This window comes from Trachurus japonicus, chromosome 24 (assembly GCF_045865225.1).
Source record: "Trachurus japonicus isolate A0001 chromosome 24, Traja_1.0".
NCBI classification, from domain to species: domain Eukaryota; kingdom Metazoa; phylum Chordata; class Actinopteri; order Carangiformes; family Carangidae; genus Trachurus; species Trachurus japonicus.
The window spans coordinates 29,686,947-29,709,812 of NC_140930.1; the positions used below are offsets into that span (position 1 = coordinate 29,686,947).

Below are 22,866 nucleotides of genomic sequence, written 5' to 3' on the forward strand. Positions count from 1 at the left end.
AATCAGAGGAGAGAGAGAGGAGGGAAGGATGCATCTATCTATCTATCTATCTATCTATCTATCTATCTATCTATCTATCTATCTATCTATCTATCTATCTATCTATCTATCTATCTATCTATCTATCTATCTATCTATCTATCTATCTATCTATCTATCTATCTATCTATCTATCTTTTATGACATGTACTATATGTACTGTACATATAAAATAAGACATACATTCAAATAATACATGGAAATTGGAACAACTTCATATACATATCCCAATAAATATGTATAAGTGATTTTACATTTCCATTACAAACCATATTACTGTAATATGAGCTGATATCATAAACAGGCAGGTCCTAATGTCCGAGACCACTCACCTAGGATGAGTAGATTTGTTTAGAACATTTCTATGTATGTTGGTTTAAGAAACATACAAATGAAATATACTACAGTATATGGTTACTGTAAAATATGGATGCAACTTGTTACCATACATCTACTATGGATATTTAATACATAATTTTGCATGTTCACATGGTACAGTAATATATATCCACTCTTGATATAAAAACACATATGTCATATATTACTGTAATACAGTAGCTACAGATGCTTAACCAGCAGCTAAACACCCTGACAGTTGGCCAGGAGTTGGAGGAGACCAAGCTGAGCCACAGGGAGAGGGAGGTGCTCGGAAACTTGATTCCAAATTATTCTAACCTTAGCTGTTTGCTGACATGAGTTTTGGGGAGATAAAGTGTGCTGTGCTCATTAGTGTCTGTATGAATATGCTGACAGAGCAGGAGTGTTTCTGTGATCTCCCTTTTCTCTCTGTCTCCCCCCTTCACTTTGAGAGACAGACTAGCACAGGTGTTAATGGCTGCATAATACCTTCAATTATATATAAATATATATATTTAATGCATAAAATCCTACAAAAAAGAATCCTTCCTCTTCTTCTTTTCGTAAGCAACATAAGGAAATCTATACTGTTTAAAAGTGAGGACCTTTCATTCTGCAGCTCTGTGATGAAACTGTGGTTTCCCCACAGCAGGTTATTACTGTAAAGTGAAGACTGATGCTCTGTGTTGAACCTCTCAGTCTAGAGTGCTGCATCAACCTGTATCCGTGCCCATGTGTCAGCACTTTGAGACTGGGCTCTGGTCTCATCTCACCTGTGTTTCTCAGGCCTTAGGAGGCTGACGGATTCATGAAAACAGCAAACTAACTAATGAAACAAAGGCAATATGATACGATGAGGCAGAATGTATTACAGCCGCTCCAGAGACCAGAACAGTCCATAATGTTCCAGTACTATCCTCTGGTCTCCTTCAAGGGTATTTTTGTTATCCTGCTGAATAATGGATGAACTACAGACACAGAGAGAGAGATAGTCCTTTGGCGATTGAGCCGTATTGCAGCACTTGTTTTTTACTTTCTTTGCTCAGGAGTTTTCTTAAGTCTCGGCCTCCTCTGAGCCAAAACTCTCCTGTTTGATCTGAAACAAAAGGAAGTGGCCCCAAAAAGGAAGGTTTTTATACTGGAGCTGTGGTAATTAGGATTTCTGCATGAAACTGTCTCAACAATTCTTAATGTTTGAATGGGCTCCTGACAGATGATACCACCATTACCTGGTGTTTTTCCCTCTGAAATACTATAGTTTAATTTTAAACAGCAAAAATATAAGCAAAGACCATAATTCTTCCAATTCCTGCATCAGGTCACAGGCACAGAAAATACTTTTGTGTAGTGGCAGTCTCATTGGCCAGTAGAGGCAGGGTTAACACCAATGTGTATACTGAAAATGGTAAGATGAGAGAAAATGTATCAGCAAAATTAAAAAGTACTTGACTGATTTCACATGCAGAATTTGAGCTAGCTTGACCAGCTGTAATTTATTATCTTTTTCAATAACTCTGTGATCAACCCAACGGTGTCTAAAGTAAATGATGATACCAAGAATCATTGGATATCACAGATAATCCTCACAGATTTGGGGTTTAGGTTTCTGTTTCTGTATGACCTCTGACCCCTCAACAGCCAGGCTTGAGGTGGTGCAGTTACAGTGTCAAAACAACAGTAAGGAACTGTTGCATTCTGGGTGAATATGGACCTACGCAGTGCCTTGATGGAGGATATATTATGAATGATCCATCCACTGTTGACTGCTTATCCGTGCAGTGTCACAGGCCAGAGCCAAACTTAACTGGCATAGGGCGATCATAAAACTTCTCATACATATTGTATATATCATACACTGCACTGATCTGTGTTAATGTGAATCTCAGTGTTGGCTCATATATTATTTGATCCTCAGGAACATGTCAGCTGTGCAGGCAGATACAAGCTATACCTTCACATCTTTGAATACGCTCTCTTCCCCAGCACTTCCACACCCTGCTCTCAGACTGTGGTACTCTGTCACTTTTATCCTGAAGTAAGACCTGAGTACTGCAAATCCATTACAGCTCATCAAAGCCTCATTCACTGAGTCCTCAACTAATCAATCTGAATGACTCACCTAAATGCAACTAATTACACCAAGTGGGTGAAATCATTTTGTAACTTCCTTAATGAAGCAGCACTTTCAAAACATCGTTGTTAAAAGAGAAATGACTTGTTAATGTTAATTTGTTTCACTGGATTTGAACACAACGTAATGAATGAATGAATAAACAGAAAAATGTGCATTTTGTGTGCAGACACAGTAGGCTAGTCAGTGATCCCCTACATGTGCAAATGTCCATACTTATAGTTGTCTGTGGGTGAAAATGTCTTATTCTGTAGATATACTGTAGCGGGGAAGGTGAGAAGGGTGCTGAGGTTTTATGCTGCTACAGTATGTTCAGAGAAACTATATTTACCTCCAGCTGTGAGCAGATGTTATGTGGTTACCTTTATTCATTCGTCCATTCTTCAGTCTCCTGTCCATCTGTGTTTCATTTTTATGACCAACATGCCTTAAAATATAGGCTCACTACACTGGCAATGAATCTCTCTATCCCAACAGAGATTGATTGATTGATTGATTTTGTTGAACATACAGACTTTTACTTTAGTAGCATACTGTACCGACAAACACTTTAATAATTGTTTCTCCTGAGGTCCTTCAGTGGTTTGGATATGGGCCTACTCATGTCATGATGGAAGTAGAACTGAGGTCACAGCGATATAGTCCAAAAAAACTCCCTCTTCTGTATTTGATGTAGTGAAACGTGTTTATTTGTTCTCTTGTCAGAAGTTCGGTGAGATGATTGATGTCACCCTCACAAATGTAGCTACAGTAAAATGTGAAGCTTTAGCAAGCAGCCTTTTAGCTTAGCTGGCTAGACTGCAAGTTCATCTTCACCTTTCTACTCTCTGGTTTTTATTGAACACATTCAACAAACTTTGAATATTTATTTATGTATGTCTTTGTGTTTTTATAACTGTGAGGTGGTCAGTGAACTTTGTTTCCTTTGCACTGTGGTTAGGTTAGCTGGCTGCTAGCATAGCGTGAAGCACAAGCGAGTGTTGATCCTCTCTGATTCTTGTCTGGAAAACAAACGAGTGTATTTCTTTAACAAAGATATAGTCTGTTTCAATCCAGTGAACATTAAAATAGTCCAGAAGTTAAAAGAAATGTTGAAATAAATCAGAAATAAGAGAAGTCAGAGTAGATCAGCAAAGAATGAAGAACAGTAACATCTTTAAAAAAAAATGATATTCCTGATAAATTATTTAAAACAACTATATAAGGGAAATATATACTTAATATAGCCTTATATATCTTTAATGGTCTTTTTTCAGTCAAAAGAATAAAATATGAACCATGCAATGAAACAAACTTTGTTGCTTCTTAAAGGCCCCAGCAAACCTCCTTTTTCAATCAGTCATGTGGTGGGGTTAACTTAGTGCTATAGCTACTGTAGTTTGAGAGATGTCTGTATTTTTCTCAATTAAGGTTTTTTTTCAGGGCCTTTAAGCATCATCTATAACTCACAGTAGAGCTTTAAACCGGCCTAATATTTATTGACTGGATTTCAGGGGATAAGGATGATGAATGACGGTCATTACTTCCTCGTAAATTCGTATACTCTAGCTGCACACGGCCTGTATGAATTTTAAATATATCCTCTATCTTGGTGACTGTCAGTGTATTAATCATGATTTAAGTCACATTCCTGTACTTTGGGTGGACTGTCTGCCACGTCTGTGATAATGTATAAATAAATGCCTAGATTGAGTGGTATAGTCCCTTTACAGAAAGAGAGAAAAGCCTCTCGACTGACAGGAGCAATAAAGACAGACACTGGTGTGACTAGGGTTTATTACTTTTAATCAATTCAGCTAGCTACAAAATGTCCACCACTTCACACACTGACAGGATACAGAGAGGGAGTCTTTAATATTACATGCGTTGAGGACATCAATCTCACAGTTTAACCTATTGTGTCATTCAGGTTTAGGTATTTAATCACCTTACTCTAACTACTCAACATTTTGGCGATTTGGTGTGCATAGCTCTAAAGTACAGAAGCAACAAAAAAACCCTTTTGTATGTATTTTTTTGTTTCAGAGTATAGTTATCATTGTTATTCAATATCATTATTATTTTTACCAATAACAAACCACACGGGGAGAATAAACTTACAGGTACAGTCTTCTTATAAAAGTAAGGTCTCTCAGAAATATGCGTCTTTGCTTTACATTGCAAACGTTTATTTTTTTTTCAGAGCATCCAAAACCTATGATACAGTACACAACCAGTCCTCCTCTTTCAGCACATTATCAACATCTTCATCACTGAACTGCATAATCATTTAGAAAACAGGTCATTTTTTGCAATACAACCCCAAGTCCTCGTATTTTTTTTTCATCTTTTTCTCACTTTTTTGATCCCTTTTGCATTATTGTACAACGAGATGGTCACAGTTGGTAAATATATCGAGACAGAAAGAGTGGCACTATTGCAAACTTGCAGGAGTATGGAACGATCAACTGTGTCCTAATACTGAGCATGCGTTTTGTCAATTTGCTACTGCCATGTTTTTTATATATATTTTTCAGACAAGTTTTATTTATAAGACTAAAATCTACCATTTGTCATGCAGAGAACGCACAATTCACATCACTTGGAATGCAATGTCTAATACAGCTACAGAGAGTCTAGTTGCACATTGTCTAAACAGTAACTCAGTATGAACAGTATGATTGCGATGAAGGAAAATGTACCAACGACTGCCTTTTGATTGTAAGTGCTCTTTGCTATCTCCACTCATCTGCACCATCGCTCAGTAAATCCTCACTCAAGTTTCTCCACCAGTCTTCTGCCTGTTTATTGTGACAACACCAAAATAAGGAGCATGACAGTAGCCTAAATGGAATGACACAGTTTTACTAGGACGATACTGAGATACTGAAAAGGAAAAGGAATAAAAACAAACAGCTTGTATAGCATTCCTATTATATACTTGTCATCCAGAGCAGTGTACTTTTATATATATATATATTATATATGATATATTATAATATATGATATATATATATATTCTGATAAAGAGAATAAAAACTTCACAGGTGAGCTAGAGAGCCATCAAGTCAGCACTATATACAACCTTTGGAAAGAATGATATACGGAGTATAAGAAATCATCTTTTTACGAGGACAATCATCTTGAAAAAGCTGGACAGACAACACACAGAACAACATTTACAATGGGGAGGGGAGGTGATATGTGCATGTGTGCAAACCTAGAAGGTCAATACCATGATGAAAGCAAGTCAGCGCCTGTCGATGTGTGGCGCGGGACGTCGGGATGATCGCGCTCCGGGCGAGGAGCTTAGCCACTGCCCAGCATCTTTGTGGCACGCTGGTTGGCCTCGTCAATCCTGGTCTTGTTGGAGTCGGCCTGGGTGGAAGAGGAGGAGAGAGGAGGAGGAAGTCAGCCTCATGAACTGACTCTTACATATCCAAATAATATCAGATGTAGTTTTCAATGTCTTGTCAGAATCTTGATGTGGAAGAGCGGTAGTGCTTAGTATTTGTGTTTGCTGTAGTCCAGCTATGGGCATGATTAGCAATAACCTTTCCAAAAAAGTGTGTAAACTGTGTATAAATACATATACTACAGATATGTGACATATAGAATAACTGTGTTTGCTGGGCTTGTGGCTGCAGTTTGGTTCCCACTATGGATTACTGATGAACCAATGCAATAAAAAATTCTGCAGTTCAATGATAATATGTGTGTGTATCCTCTCTTATTTAATGTTCTTAAATAATGATCTTACTGCTTACTGTTATCATCATAGAAACACATTTGAGAAAATAAATGTCTGATTGCAGTAATTATTTACATTTCCTAACATAAATGTATTTTTGAAAAGAGGGTTGGTGAATCCTGACCTCGGTTTCCTTCTCTTTGTTTAAATAATATTTGTGTTATTAGTTCCAAATGTCATGCAGACTTTATGCTGCTGATCTTCCTTAACAGGGAATATGACAAAAGGATGGTGTCTTTTAATTCTCCTATCCCACTGCTCTCTGTATGACTATGAAGGGGAACAGTAAAAATATCAATTTTTGCTAAATGGAATAAAAAAATCTCTAGTTTTCAATGGAGTGTTGGAGAATCTACAAAATGATTTTGAAATCTGTCCTCGCTGCCACAAAAGGGTTTGTGACTGAAGAAAAGAGGAACAGGTGAGTGAGAAATGTCTTCACGTCTTCAATAAAACACAGTGATGACAGGTGATTACATGAAATCAGCTGCATGACCTTCATCTTCACAGAGAGCAGTGTCACTTCATGAAGGCTGTAGATATGTAAAATGCTCTGCACAGTTGAAAGCTGTTAAATAAATCTGCTGGTGTGTGTCTACCTTCTCCATGATCCTGTCGATCTGGCGGTTCTGGGTGTCGATCTCGTTGCCCATGTCCAGGGCCATGTGGCGCAGGTTACCGATGATGCCGCCCACCTGCTCCAGGTTCTCGTCCATCTCATTTTCCCGGGCATCGTCTGTTACCCTAAACACACACACACACACACACTCCAGGTTAGAAGTCTTGTCTGCAGGAACAGCAGGTCACACACCACATATTGTCTGGATGACCAGGTTGAGAGAGGTGCTGCCCGCTCCCTCTGTGACCAGCTCGCACAGGTTTCACCTCTGATCCTTAGTTTTTTGTCTCTGGAGCAGAGTTTGACCTCTGACCTCACACCAGGCATCTGGACACAAGGAAATTCCTCTGCACAACAGTTTATATGCTGTTTTACGGCTGCACTCTTTCAGCTTAAATCTTACGATGCTATTCCTTAAAATAAGCCGTGTGTGAAACTGGGAGCATTAAATATAATATCTGATACCTAGTCCAAGTCAGTTTATGATGTTAACGACAAGGAAGATGAATATTATAGAATAATTTGGTCAAACCTTTTCATGCCGTGTATTAAATTCTGATTAACTGAATGTTTTAGCAGCTTGTTGAAAATGTTCCCTTCACTCGTCTCTGTCCGTTTGCACTGAATCCGCTTCTCACCGCAGTGACAGGTTTCCTGAGGGGAAACGCTGATGTAGAACTAAGATGAGAGGAATTAATTAATCTCTTCACCTCCTCTTCGCCTCTCCTCATTTCCACTTAGCTGGGCCTTCTGCGGTGTCCTTTTCACACATTGTGCACTGGCTGTTCTGACCTCCACAGGACTTCTGCTTAATGTAAAACACTTGCCAATTATTTTACATGGAAAACATATCTCTTAGGTGTAGATTGTTTTATTAAATCATTTCTTTTCACACCTCCAAATCGGCTTAAAGGGTCACTGCAGGGACGTACAGCTGGACTTCTATACACACTGTGGACTTCTGGACACAGGTTAGAGTCCAGAACATGCTAGCAGCTCAATCACAGGTTTTGTACACCTTAACGTTCAAAACTTTTTTTTACACAACAGTTTGACCTTTTTAGAAAAATACTTTGCTCTCCTGACGGTTGAAGAAATTTGATTCCACGCTCATGGAACCATGAGACCGTTAGCTTAACTCAGCTAGAGGACTGACAATAAGGGGAAAGCTTAGCATGACCTCTTGTTAACTTAAAGGTTATAGCAAAAACTTTTTCATCAAAACGATTAATTTAAAAAAATAAGAAAAAACATCCAAGAACGTCTAGAGGGGTGCAGAATAAAATTATTTTTTTTATAGTATAGAAATAATTGTTTTATACATTTTGACGGGTCCAAAATATATAAATATTTACAACTGGTTACGTTGGCAACATCGGCATGAAATGATCTCTGCGCCAACAGCATTAGTGAGTTGATGTCAAGCGAGGCGGAGCTCGGGGGGGGGGGGGGGGGTTGGGGGGCAGATCCTGATAGCCCTGTGGAGAAAATGGCATCGTGCTAGTGCTAAGCTAACAAACGGTGAGCCGGTACTGTAATGTTTCCGGTGCAGACGTGATGCTGTTGGTTTGTCGGGTTCGTCTGCAGGTGAGTTAGTGTGAAATGATTCAGATGTGTTTCAGTCCGCTATCAACACCAGAGCTGCTGTTTGTTAAACACGTTTAGCGTGTTTAGCAAAAGGCGTACCTGGCAACCAGTACAATAGGCTTTATGCACAGCTCCACTACTTCCTGAACTTAAGCCAGCTCCTTTATTTCCTGTCTTACATCACTGGACAAACTGATCAATCCAGGTGTGTCTGACCTCACAACAATGGTTAGACACACCTGGATTCATCAGTTTGTCCAATTATGTAAGACAGGAAATAAAGGAGCTGGCTAAAGTTCAGGAAGTAGTGGAGCTGTGCATAAAGCCTATTGAAGGTTGGAGCGAGAGCAGGCGAGTGTGAGTGCGACATTTACTGCCCGGGAGGAATTAAACTTGTAGCTAACACCTTAAAGTGTGGACAGGATGGGAAGTAGTTTCAATGGGGGGGAGGGTTTATTGCTTTTCCATATAAATGTTATCCATCTCCATCTTCTCCTGTCTTGTACATCCATTTTACTGTGCTTCGGAAACCTAAATCCTCTCCTCTTACCTGCGGATGAAGCCTCCACTGATGGCCATCTGTTCACGCTCGTCCACCACGCGGGCGGGCTGGCTAGCCACAACCCCGTCCTGGTTGTTCCCCCAGGCCTTGCTGGCTCCGCTCTTCATCCTGACCACCGGCAGTGATTGGGAACGAGGATGAGGAGGGACAGTTACTCAACAGTTTAAACCGAGTGATGTATCATTTACCTCAACCAGGCTGGCTTCCCATTAGTCATATCTACAAAGAGAGCCTTGGATTTGAGGTACTTGATCAGCATATACGTATGTTATTTATAGAAATATCAATATGTAGCGTGATCAGCTGACACAAAGGTGTTATTTGGTTTCATGCATTCAGCACATATATATATGGTGGGGACTAGACTAAGTCAAGCAAAGCATAGCAGGCATGGACTGGTTGGTAGTTGGGTTTGGTACAGGCTCATTCTGTTGCTACACAGTAGTAATGTGTGTGATGTTATATCTCATATATAACATACTGCTCAGAATCAGGCAAGCCTTGTGTGCTAAGTCACATCTCTGTGTAATCTAGGCATGCATAGTTGCAACATTTAGGAATCCTTTTCTTTTTTTAGTTTCTAACCATCCTACTGGCACTTCTTGTATTGTTGCATTGATGAACCCCACCCCACTCCCACAGTCGAATGTCCCCCGTGTGACAGAAAACAGACAAGAGACAGGCTGTTTGGCAGACACACAACAGAGAGTGTACAGGACTGTCACATTGTTGGGAGGGACGACGATTAATGTGGAGAACAAACTGCGAAACGACTAAAGGAAACAAAACAAAGCAAGAAACTGGAGGGAGTCAACAGAGAATAACATCATGCTTTTACTGTTCCTATGTCTACTGTTACCCCCCCACCCCACACCCCACACCCCCCTCCAGCACGGGCCTTGGATTTGTGTCTGTAAATGTCACTGCTTTTCCTCCAGGTTCAGATCTGTGTCAGGTAGCGTTGAGGCAGAGGAGCGAAGAGCGTGATAGAGATTTTGACTCTTCTGTTTCAAGAGTATAAGGAGAAGTGTGCTGATGCTGACAGCTGTGCTAACAATCACGGCTCGGCTGCAACACTTGACAAACGCTGGATCTCACACCATCAGATTCAGCACCTGCTTTGGCACAAAACCAGTCGGGACTGAGAGGAAAAAAGGTGATATATCTTTTTTTTTTTTATCTCCAGGGCTTTTAATGTGCCAACCCTCCTTTTACCCCTGGACATTTTTGTCCACCTCTCACACTTTCCCAACTCCCCACGGTCAAATGAAAGGTCACTGGGGCCTGATTTTTGGCAAGGAGGTGTATCTTTGGGTTAACTCTGGATGTCCCGAATTTCAGAATGAAAGTCCATTTTTTGGACCAGTAATGAATTTTAACCACACCCATGACCCTTCGCTGGACATAAATGTCCACCTCCACCTATGGGGTTTTTTATGTATTTTAAAGTACACACATTAAGACAAATATTTTTAGTATTACAAGTTTTGTCAAATTGTATGTTTAAATATGTAAATGAGGCAATATCTAATGAAATATGTGCTAATTTCCAGAACCGAAATCTGAACAATGGATAAAGCCCCTTTCAAAATTCTTGTTTTATTTTGTTGACATATTTGAGTCAGAAGTTTTCACCGAAGGGATTTTGGATATCTCTTTTTATCACTAAAATACTGTCACCAGCCCATTGAAACCCATGTCAAAAGTGATTTTCATGTTTAGTCAAGACCCACAAATATTTTGGGAGTAATTGATATCTAAATTTTGTCCAGGGGTTATGGATGTGGTACAAATTGAAGGATCATCCGAGCGGTGGTTCAGCCAGTTTAACTCCTGAGTAATTGATCACATATCTGTACATTTTCTATCTGATCATCCTCTGTCACTTCCTAATCCTGTGTGGTGGGGTCAGTTGCTGAATCCTGTATAACCTTGGTGAGCTGTGTGGATGTACTGTAGCTGTATCAGGGATGCTGATGGCTCGGCCTCCTACACTGCCTTTATTAATAGAAATAGACTGAAGTAAGGCTTCGCTTAGCTTCCTGCCCATGCTGACATAAACACACACACCACCCTTGTCTGAGTCCTCTTTATCTTGTTCCTTAGCATTCTACAAATGGTTGTGTCTTTTCCTCTCACTTTCCTCTCCTTTGATACTCAGTTTGTTCTCCTGTGTAGTTTGCTTCCCCACAGTCTCAGAATGGATATAATGCACTTCCCTAATCAGCTTTGCTGTGATTGAACCGAGATGATCTGATTAGATCATATGAGTATTGCCGATCCTGTGGTAAAGCTGAACTCATTCTATCTAATTCATTCCCTGAGTGACCTGCGAGTTGAGCTACAGTGTCTACCAATCAAAATCCACTCCCAGCAGCACGCAGACAGCCAGAATCCGAAGACATTAAGCACCAAAAAAAACCAACAACCAGCTAATTCTGACAGACAGCCTGCACCACGCTGAAGGGATTAAAGAAACATCCCAGTGTGCACCAAGGAATAAAAAGAGTCACTTTCTGGGAAGTGGGGGGAAAAAATCCAAGAAAAATAATGTCCCTTTTTTCCTTTCCAGCATCCATCTATATGTGCATTCAGTGTGAGTCAACTTCCCAGCAGGCTCTCATGCCACTATCTGATATGCTGACCTACATGTAAGCGAGTTCCCCTCGGGAGAGGGAGCTTAGCGAACAGTCATTTTGAACAGCCAGTGCAGGATGAAGGCTAATTTAGCACAGCGCTCTGCAGGAGAGGTGGCACTGCAGAGAAACTACAGCACAACCAGAGGGGGGAAAAACAAGGCAGCAGTGGGCTGGATCAGCACACAGAGCCATGTAAAGACAAGGGCACCACGCAGTGCATGCTCAGTGGCATGATGTACCCATTTTACAGAACAAACACAGCTACATCCCCCAAAATATCTCACTGCGCATGTGTCCTAACCCAGTTTCCAGCTCCCAGGAACAACACAGAAAGATCACTCCTGTTTTTCTCTTTTCCTCTGAATGTGTCATGCTGTCATTTTTGCATCCTTGTGATGTGTTTGCTGCATCCCTTCCAGCACTGGACAATGTTCATGTAGCATTCTCCTTTTTGTCTCCTGTTTAAAACCATGATTTCTTTGTTTCTTCTCATGCGACAAACATCTGTTCTGTCTGTTTGATTTTGGATTCGGTCCAGTCTGTGAAATTATTATTATTGGCACTATTTTTCAGTGCTCAGAAGGACAAATGTTTTGAAAGTATTGCTTGGATATGTTGGCTTAATTTTCAAGTCCAACATTTTTTGCTGGACAGAAATACAAATTTGACCTATTATTCTATTTTTTTTCAATCACTGTATGTGTTTTATGCTGAATCGGTTTCTTCTTTTGTCGATGATGTTCATCCTCCTTTCATACCATTTCAAAATAAGACAAGGCTTTGTACTTTTCTCACGGTAAATAAAACATAGAAAGATTTGTTCATCATCACCATCAACATCATCAACACCATCTTCACTGTTAATATCTCCATGTGCAGCATTGCTGTTATGAGTTGCATCGTCATGCATGCATGAGCATTCAAAGGGTCATGCTCGCCAGTCATTCCATGTCATTGGCACTTGGTGGTTTCAAAGAAATGGCGGTGGGGGGAGGGGGGGGGGGGTGTTCAGAAGGGGGTGTGGGGGTTAGGAACAAGGTCTTGTTGCCTGTAAAAAGGTGAGGATCTAGTGGATGTTAGAACGGTGTGGTGGTGGTATAGCGATCATGCAGATGAGGAGAAGTGTCAAACAGTCCTGGACCAGGCTGACCGAAGGCATTTTGAAACCAAGATCACTGAATTACCCATGTGGGTCAACACATGAAATGATCCGAGTGTCAAGATGCTTCGGGAGCCCCAGCCCTGCTCTTTTAGTTGAATCTAAGTTGAATTACAGTTGGATAGGGTTGGACAGCTAAAGAGATATGGTGTGTAGAAGTCCCCTTGTTCCATCACTTTGCATTAATACTATAAAAAAAATTACTCTTCAGGACGAATCAGTACGAATGTTAGAAGAGGGACCTCTACAGTGGCTACACCTGCATGTATATGACTCCCATTATAAAGGTGTTTGGAGAAGTGGAAGCTTAGAGAATAGGGCACTTGGAGAAGGGCACTTGGTAGAAGGGTGTTAAGAGAGGCACTTATTGATGAACCATGGCCTTGGCTGAGTGCAGGAGAGCTTACGTGGAGGACTGGACTTTTTGAGCTCGTCTTTGCAGGAATTGGGTTTTGCCAGTTTATCTGCATGTTCTGGTTCCTCTGCACAACAGCAGCAGGAAAGTGTTACATACATTTGAGTAGATGTTTACATGGTTAATATACAGGTTTAGAGGCCAATCAGGTAGCGATGGCTCAGACTAATGGATTGTGGGATGGTTGCCAGTTGAGGAGTTATGGACTCTGGGATACTGTTGTGTATCTCTGGAGGTTATAGTTTCTATAAGAACCCAAGGCTGCTGCATGTGCCCGCAATCTACAATCTGCATTAAAGTCGAACTGAAACTGCTCAGTGATCAGTATCCTACTGACTTGTGACTTATTTGGTCAAAATGTTGATTTCCTGCCTTGACTGCATCCTCTACAGTGTGTGGTACAGCACGGATATCTTTATCCATCTAACAGTGTAAATCCTTATCATTTGATTACTGCATTATCTGTTTGGGCAGATACTACAAATGGTTTGTTATATCACTTCAGTTACATCAGATACACAGGCGGTTAACCAGCTTGGGGCCTACGTTTGCCATCTGTGATCTGAGCTCTCCTACCATACGTTGTTCTGTGACTCTGCAAGTCACACACACTTGTTACTGTTTTGACAGTGAGATCACATCTGACCAATGGAAGAGAGAATGCTAGCTAGACTCCTCCCGAAAGACATTGATGTTACACCAATAAAAGCAATGTTTACTCGAAATTGATGCTAATGTTTTCAGCTTAGGCGAAATAGTTTCCAGTTCTCAAATAGGAGCCAGTTAGTTTAGCTTGCTAGCTTTCCAAATAGTATTATTAGTCCTTAAAAATGTATGATGTCGTAAGCCACAGGATCATTGAGTTTTTCCTGTCATGAAAGGTGAAGAGAATACAAATTTCAGTTCGACTTTAAGTATAATATGTGTGTGTGGATGTGGGTGTGTGCAAGAGCGTATTTTAAAACGTTTCTTATCCTCCTGTGTCCACCTTCTATAGCTGTAAAAAGGGCGGAGTCAGTGTTTATTTGGACAGGAGCTGGAGCAGAGCGGACTATTGGCCGATGGCCATCATGATGTCACTTCTACCTCGGTTACTTTATTTGATTCTTTCTTTCTTAGATATTTACTCTTGTTTCTGAATGGCAGGCAGGCAGGCAGGCAAGCAGCACCTACTTGTTACATGGACAGGAGCAAAGACCACAGAATTTCCCTAGATCGTTCAAATTCTTTTCTGCATCCTTCATGTCCTTATTGATTTGGTCCATTCCCTCCTCGATGCGCTCCAGTTGCTCTGATTAAACACAAGTCATTTATCCCCCATAGAACGAAGCACGAGAAGAGAGAGAGAGGGAGGAAGAGGAGAGGAAGAGAGAGATAAAGAGAGGACAAAGGAGAGAAGACAACAACTTCAGACACTCACTGTGACAAGTGAAAGTAAAAAAAAAGAAAAATTAAAAAAAAAAAAAAAAAGAGGAAAACTGGACGCCACCACATATGTAAAGAACCTTTGGGGCACGTTGTCAGTACCTACTTGTTACATGGACATATGAAAAGCCCACAGCATTTCCCTAAATCTTTTAAATTTTTCTCGGCTTCCTTCATGTCTTGGTTGATATGGTTCATGCCATCTTCAACACGATCGAGTTGCTCTGGTCAGGACAAAGGGATGACAGTAGTGGAATGAATTTCATTGACTGATTGACAGAAATATGAGTAATGATGAGCAGCAACTGTGTGTGTGTGTACAGTAAGTGAGTGTGTGTGTGTGTGTGTGCCCTAGTGTGTGCGTGCATGCGTCAGGGCATGAGATTAAAGACTTCACTCAGTTTCTACTGAATGCATTGATTTGCTGGGATAAAACACAAGTTTGGACAAATTGAATTTTCGGTCCAGAAAATGATACAAAAAGCACAGTAAATGTGAGCAGTGATTATAATTTGCTGATGTGATTGGAGAATTTGATTGAAAGTTAAAACCTTTCAATGCTTCATATTTAGCACAGAGAAAGGAAGCTCCTTTGAGAGCCTGCGGTGACAGTGTGTGTTGTCTGACAGGCTTTTCTTCCTCTGATTTGTGAAACATTTTCCACATCTGATGGTAAGTCAAATTTGCAATTTTAAACATTAAGGACGCTGAACTCTTTCCTTTTTTTGCTTTTCACACATCCACCTTATTTATGGAAAAAATAATGTTACTAATGGTGAAATGATGATAGCAGATGGGAATATATGAGCATCGTTACATCTGCTCTGGTCTGACTGGTCTGGCCTTGGAGCTACTACATGAACCATAACAGTTACTGAAGTAGATCTGAGAGGCTTTGAGCCCTTAAGGGCTGTGGATGAAGGCAAGAGCATGGTGGACATACTGTCTTTTAGTGAGGGGACCCTTTAAGAGGCTAATTACCATTTTCTGATTGTAATATTTCGCTGTCACACTGGAGTGAATAAAACTGGCTCATTTGAACCTGCCTGTGTTGCTTTTGTCTGGTTTTGCACATTGTCAAAGGATTTAAAATATGACTGTGTTGTGGTTTATGGGCGTCAGGCCTTTGTCATGCTGATGTGGTGAATGGTGGGTCGGTGACTGTTCCACTGCACAAAGGATTTCCATCCTGATTAAAGGAAATACAGTGCAGGCAGAGTGTGAAAGGGTGAGGCACAGTTAAATATGGAGCGGACTGAGAACTAGTTCATTGACTTTTTCAGATTTGTAAAATCCCTGTTTGCCATGCATTCATTTAAATAAATTCAATGAAGACAGGATCCATGTTGAGTTTGTGTTGCTAGGGAGAAGTGGGGTAAGAGGACTGAGCCTGCTGCACTCGTTGAAGACTGGTACTGTATGAAAATATGGTGGCTCAATTGAATTTTGATTTCATCTAAAGCAAAACCTCTGCACCCATTAATAACAGTCTCCAGTGTCAAGTGTTCCACAGCACTGCCTGCACAAAAGTCAATAACACAGGGGTCAGAGGTCAGCTCAGACTCACAGCCTCCTGTGTGTCCAGTGAGCCGTTGCAATTGGTTTGTGAGGAGTGACCCTGTGGGTACTGAACAGTGCTGGGAACACTGACTGCGGATGAGGGAATAAATGGATAGTCGGTGGAGGGATGAGGCTTTTATCCCCCTGAGTGAACAACCATGCTGCTACAATTAAGGCTCCCTCTTACAGGGTTGGTGAACTGGTTTACATGCCCCCTAGCCAACAGGAGAGCTGAGGGCCTGTGCCCCCCCCCCCCCACGAGAGCCCAGTGAAGCTCAGGTTACCTTATTATACCAACTTTCACAGTATCATTAACTATTTGATGTTACACACTATAAACCATATCAATTCATGTGAGGTTGCTCTTTACCAAAGTGCATGTAACCAGGGATTGTACAAAGCAGTGTATGAGCTGACAGAGAAAGTGAGTATTTTGTCGTTACCAGCTAAATCGATCGGTTTTCTGATCCACCTCTTGTCTTTCTACAGCTCTGGACTGTCAGCAGGGTGGCAGGGTCTGATCAGCTGTTCTCTGCTCTGTTTGGACATTTCGTGCTCCAGGGGTATTTAGAAGATAAAGGTTAAAGACATGTTGCCCAAACTAATAATTATTAAGTGACCTGTGGAGCATATTCATGGAGAGGTGTTATTATTTTGCAGCCACTGGTATTGGGGCAAATTTTCTGTGAATTATGCCATGAAATATAAAATCTGTCGTCACTGAATTCAAAAGTTATTAAGTCCATGACAGCAGCATGGCTTCAAGTCAATAATTTTGACATGCTAATAATGTTTCTCAGTAATTTTGGAGGTTGTAACACAAACAGATCTAAGATCAGCCCAGAAATCATCCTGCCACTGGCTGCCACAGATACAAACACATTAACCCAACCTGATTATGGAGAAGAATTAATTTATCTTGATGTTGAGCTGTAGGGTTTTGGCACTGCAGTGGATGGCATTAAATATTCTTCAATGGATCTGTTAATGATTTGGCACTTTCAAGCTCTCCTTTCGCTGCCGGTGTTAGCTAATGAAAAAAACAACAAAAAAACAAGCTGCTGGCAAATCAAACGCAGTTTGGCAAATCAAAGGGAAAAATGTTAGCCAAAGGAAACAAAGGTTAAAGGAAGCTGAAAGAAAGAAAATTTCCCCAAAGTTAAGCTGGTATCTTGACCAATAATAAAAGAAAATGTGTGTGTCAAATCAAAACCAAAATCAGAAATTATTACTTAAAAAAAAGGCTGGAAAATATGAATTAGTTTGGAAATGCATTTAAATGAGAACAAGCATCTGCATATGAAACAATTTATCAATTCAGGTGTTTAATTCATTAAAATAACAGCAACAGTATCACTTATGGAGCTGCTGGTTTGCAAATATAATCATAATCTAATGCTAAATCATTATGGCACATCTGTGGAATGTGACTCATTGATCCTTAATACCTGTGTGTTGAACTGAACTCTCTCAGACTTACCTCCCTGCTCGTCCAGCATAACCAAAGTCCTGATACCGGCATCTTTGCTCTACTCCCCAGAGGCAGGGGGGAGGGAGGGGTGAAGGGGAGGGAAGAAGGGAAGACAAAATGAAGTAGAGGTCAGTAATCAGGCCAAAACAGCTTAGGAAAACAATGGCTGGTGAATAGAATGTGCTATCATGAGCCATTTCCAATTTCTCTGTTATCACTTTTCACCAGCGTTAGAAAACTGTCCCATTGTTCCCTGACTTCTCTATCTGTTTTATATTTTTAACATTCTTCTAATGCAATAAAACACACTGACTGAAGACAATTAAAGGTGCAGTTAGCAGAGGGACGGCAGCTGCTCTGCTCACCTTAAAACAACAGTGCTGACAAGGCTAAAAACTCAGTCGGCCATGTGCTGACGAGCTACGTGACATTGACAGAGGGATATTTTGGAGGCTTATTTGCTTTTTTTCTGTTGAGAGTTATATGAGAGGGCTAATGGTTTAAGAAACTACAGCTAGTGGCTGGTCAGCTAGCTTACAGTAGCTTATTAGCCGGGCTGAGAAACATCAACTCCCTGCAAAACCACAAATTGTTCATTTTACATTTTAGAAGTTGGAGGTATTTGACATTAATATGTTATCAGTTAGCTTTAGATATCATGATGGGATCTTATTGTTTCCATGGGAGAGAGGTTTGTAGAGGTAATGTAGGCTACAGACATAAGAGTGGTATGTCTGTTGATGACAATTACTCCCCTTGAGAACTATTTCATTTCATATTACAGCATACAGTAAAATCAAAGATGCTAAACAGCATCTGATTTTATCACCTGTGATGCCTTTGCTGATGTTTCTATCTTTCTGGAGGAATAAATAAAAATATTTTGCTCACACAACATCAGCATGTTGCCTTCTATTGATTAGAAGGAGCAAAGGTCATTTGGCTATTACACCTTAACAGGAAACATGGAAATAGCTCCCAGGAGATTAGCAATTTATTGCTGACAGCAAAGGGGAGTTCTCATTAAAATGAAAGCCCTGTCACTGGATTTCCTTCTACAAATGATGCAATTATGCCAGATAAATGAATTTCCCTTTGGGAATGAATAAAGTAATTCTTATTCTCATTCTTATTCATATTCTTATTCGTACTAATAACACAGGATCTCAACACCCGCTCTGACTAAGAGTCAGCAGCTGTTAGACCTTTGGACCGTGCATTAGTGTTGCTTGTAAACTTTAAGTGAGACCATCTTTGTTGCTCCAAATACAAAATGGAGGTTGTCTGTTTTCCTTGAGCTTTATGAGTTTTATTGGAAACATCTGAGCCTACATGAGCATTCAACAGTGAAGCTATTAGTCACTGATGATAGGCTCGCTTCGCTCAAGGTTTTGATGCTGGCAGAAATGGAGGAGGAGGAAGATAGTGACACTTGGGAAAATGAAACTCTCCCTCCTCAGTAATGCACCACTAAGATGTGGCACCTGGCTCGGCTTGATAGGCATAAATAAGATTATGGTGTGTCAGTATGCAAGCGTGCACTTACACGCCATTACACGCCATTACACACACACACATCCCCCCCCCCTGCCTCCTCAGCAGTTTGGGAGGAAAGCTGCACATTGACGTTTCAGGAGGCGAGGGGGGAGCAATTATTCTGTAATCCAGCAAGTCTCTGTCCAAGAGAAATTCCACAGAAGTGAAAAACGTGTCCCTGGGGAAACATGGAATCTCCCATGATCCCATACAGGAGCGAAGCTGGTTCAATGGAGCTTCTCCCTTTAAACCCAGTACTGGTATTTATACAAATTCATACATGGTAGAAGAGCAAATGTAGACAAATAAGACCTCATTTCCACTGAAAATACAGAGAAAACAACTGATGTTGCCATGCCATCCTGACAAGATATCATGAATGTGACTGCATGTTATCTACAGAGTAATGGATCGCAGCTACACATTAGCTATTTGTGCGGTAATGGCATCCAAAGCATTCTGTTAATGAAGCCATTCCTCCTGTGTTCATTCTCATCAAAGCAGGAGGAATGACTTATGCAATCATTTAATTGATGACTGTCCTTCTCATTTCCTCCATTTTCTCACTCAGTGATGCTTTTCAGTAGTGGCGAGATATGGCTGTCTCCGCTCACATTTCTTTTTTTAATAAAGACGCCATCCACTCTGCATATCTCTCAGCCCCTCAGGCTGCTTCTCTCTGACCGACTACTGAACTGAAAGAGCTGCAAACTTTCTCCTCCTCTCTCTCTCTCTCTCCCTCCTTCAGTACCTCCACACCCGCAGTACAGTCGGAGGGGTGGAGCTGTTCACTGATGATCAATATGACCTTGAGATGTCAGACAACCCCGCCCCTTCTCCCTTCTCCCCCCTCCATCCTTCACTCTTCTCTTTTATTCCCTCCCTCTGCCCGCTCGCCGGCGTGTCGCTCTCATCCTTCTCTGTTTCTCTTTATCCCCCGTCTTTCACCCTCAGTTTATTGTAGTCGCATTTATTGCTGTAAATGTTACAGGAGCAAATAAAAAAACGTGTGTGTATGCTCTGTCTCTGACGTTAGTTGATTTCCTAGCATGTGTCATTCGGGCCATCACTCAGCTGACTCATGCTTCACTCAGCCCTGCCCGACGGGACTAATGGATTCAGGCACTTAGACCAGAACAATAGTGTGCGTGTTAAAGCCAGCTCTCGATTTTAGATTCAGTAGAGCCAGAAATAAATAAGCCAGCACCTCGGCACCTGGACAAAGAGCTGTCAGGCAGTACGTCATCTGCAAAAGCTTGATCTGTCTAGAAAATGCAGTTGTGGATTGATCCTAAAAAACTATTTAAAATAACAATGTTTAAGAAATTGTTTGCCACTCTCAGAAATATGCCAATAGTTAGCTTATCTCAAGAAAAATCAGCTAAACAGAAACTGTGCCCAGCAAAGACATACTCTGGTACTTCACTTCCATCAAACAAAACATAAGTTTAACTCTTCTGTGCAGATTAAACATAATAGGTCATGCTGTGTTAATCACTGAGATTTAAAATGTGCTGGTAGGTATATTTGTATCAACTTAAGGATAGAGAAGGTGAGAGGCTTCCAGTCCTCATACTTGCTAATGGTTTCCTGGCTGGAGCTTAACTTCACTTCATTTAAATGTATCTCCCAAACTACTGACCTTAGTGTGTATTCATCTTAATGTTCTGAGAAGAGATGTCTCATTCTTTCCAAAGTTATTACATGTTCACAGAGAACTGGTTGGTACCATGTGTCTGGAGGTAAAACAAGGAGACTCTTATTGTCCTCACTGTACCAGTCTGCTCTGGTCCTGTAGGACACACTACAGCACTGTCTCCTCTTGCATGCTTCATGTGTGCTGCTTCAGTGTTGTATTCTGCTCCTCTATCAAACAGTTAATGCTGTGGTGTCCTTTGTTGAAAACAGGCTATAATGTGGACTTAAAAAAAAAAAAGATTGTTGAAGAAAGCCTAAATAATTTATCATAATTTGTAAATTGCAAAGACTCCTGTCTCTACATGTAAGAATTCCTTTAAAATACCAACTATGATGCACAAAATGTCGACATTTGTTGTTAATCATAATTCAGTGTCAGAGTGAAATGAAATGAAAATGTCCAGAGCAGTAACAACATTAGGAGACAGTAACTAGATTAAATATCCTCATAGCTGTAATGTTCACGCTCAAGAACTCAACACGCTGCTGTTTGTCCTTAACTCCCTGATTAAACCCTTGCTAAGTAAATTCTTTCTTTTTGATAGAATAACCACTGAACCAGTTTGTCCTGTGCAGAAGAACTTTGCCCTAAATGTATCAGAGATGACGACTTTCAGTGTCATGACATTTATTTTCTATTCTTGTCTTGTCTTGTGTGATATATTTTGTCTTGATGATGACAAACAGTAAATGATGAAAGTTTTACACCAAGGCGGAGCCATGAGTCAGAGTATTATGGGCTTTTCTTACCTCTTCCACCAGCTGCAGCATACGACGAGTGCTCTCCAGTGACTGTGGACAAATAAAAGATATGATTAGTTTCCCTCAGAGACACAGCCATCACCAAACAATGATATGATAAAGCCCATAAACCTTCACAATCATGTGCGTTTGTGTGTCTGTTTGTGTGTATGCTCACTGAATTGAGCATAAGCGAGAATGTATCGCAACAAAGCGGAGTCAATCTGAACAATCAGCAGGACACAGACAGGATCAATATCTGACGTTTATCGACATGAACTCAACGTGAACTCACAGAGACGGACCGTCTGCACTTTGACTACTGAAGATGTTCGACCTTGTGACGGGAAATTTGAAAGTAGCGGCGACGAGTTTAATTCCTAAGAAGTTCATTTGCACGTTAGGAGTCGACTGAATAATCACTGTGAGCTCAAGTTGAAGTGCTGTTTGACACGTTTGAGATCTTCTAACTCAGCAGAGATTTACTTTAGAACGCAGCAGCTTTGCCAATAAAAATAATTACACTAAAAAAAAAGCCTTGTTTGATTCCCCCCTCTGCATCCCCTCCTCCCTGACTGCTGGATGTCTATTATTAGTCTGTGCGCTGATAGATATGTAGCTGTACGTTTCAATTCCCTCTCTAACAAGCATGAGGCTGCAGAGCAGGGCTTGCTGGTTGGAGCCGCTCGGCAGGGACGCAGCTCTGTGATATCTCGTCCTTCTCACAATGACACAGCCTCGCCTCGCTGTGCTTGCTGTGAGCACAGCGAGGCGAGGCTGGAGCAGTGGGGGTTGGAGAAAGAGGGGGTTGGGGTGGTTAAGGAATCAAACTGGGCTCAGGCTTCAGACTGAACGGCCATTTTTGATGTAGCCGTTCTTCTTTCTTTCGCCCTTTTTCAGCTCATCTCGTCTCTTTCCTAATTTCTCCCATCTTTTAGTTTCACAGTTGTCATCTGAAGTCGATCCTCAGTAACACAGTCCCACTGCTGAATAAGAGCTTGTCTTTGCTCTGACAGGAGCATTTGATGCTGCCGTCCTCTCCGTGGATCAGAGAGCTCGTGTTATTCGGTGAAACAGAGGCAAAAACTGTTATTCTGACACCGCCATTTTGTGCATGCCCCGTGTTCACGCATGTGTGCGTGAGTGTTTAATATTCTGCTCAGCTGTGCCAGTGTGAGTCATATGTGAAGCTGGAGG

General features: G+C 41.0%; 1 protein-coding gene across 1 annotated transcript in view; it reads right to left on the reverse strand.

Annotated features, from left to right (window-relative positions):
- Positions 1-4,295: 4,295 nt before the first annotated feature.
- Positions 4,296-22,866, reverse strand: part of snap25a (synaptosome associated protein 25a) — a 35,554-nt gene continuing 16,983 nt past the window's right edge. The window contains exons 3-8 of the mRNA XM_085770101.1: positions 21,679-21,720; positions 17,704-17,752; positions 14,412-14,529; positions 9,014-9,133; positions 6,857-7,001; positions 4,296-5,884 (exon numbers count right to left, since the gene is read on the reverse strand). Of these exons, the coding sequence (XP_085626227.1) occupies positions 5,816-5,884; positions 6,857-7,001; positions 9,014-9,133; positions 14,412-14,529; positions 17,704-17,752; positions 21,679-21,720 (543 nt within the window). The 3' untranslated portion in view covers positions 4,296-5,815. The remainder of the gene's footprint in view (positions 5,885-6,856; positions 7,002-9,013; positions 9,134-14,411; positions 14,530-17,703; positions 17,753-21,678; positions 21,721-22,866) is intronic.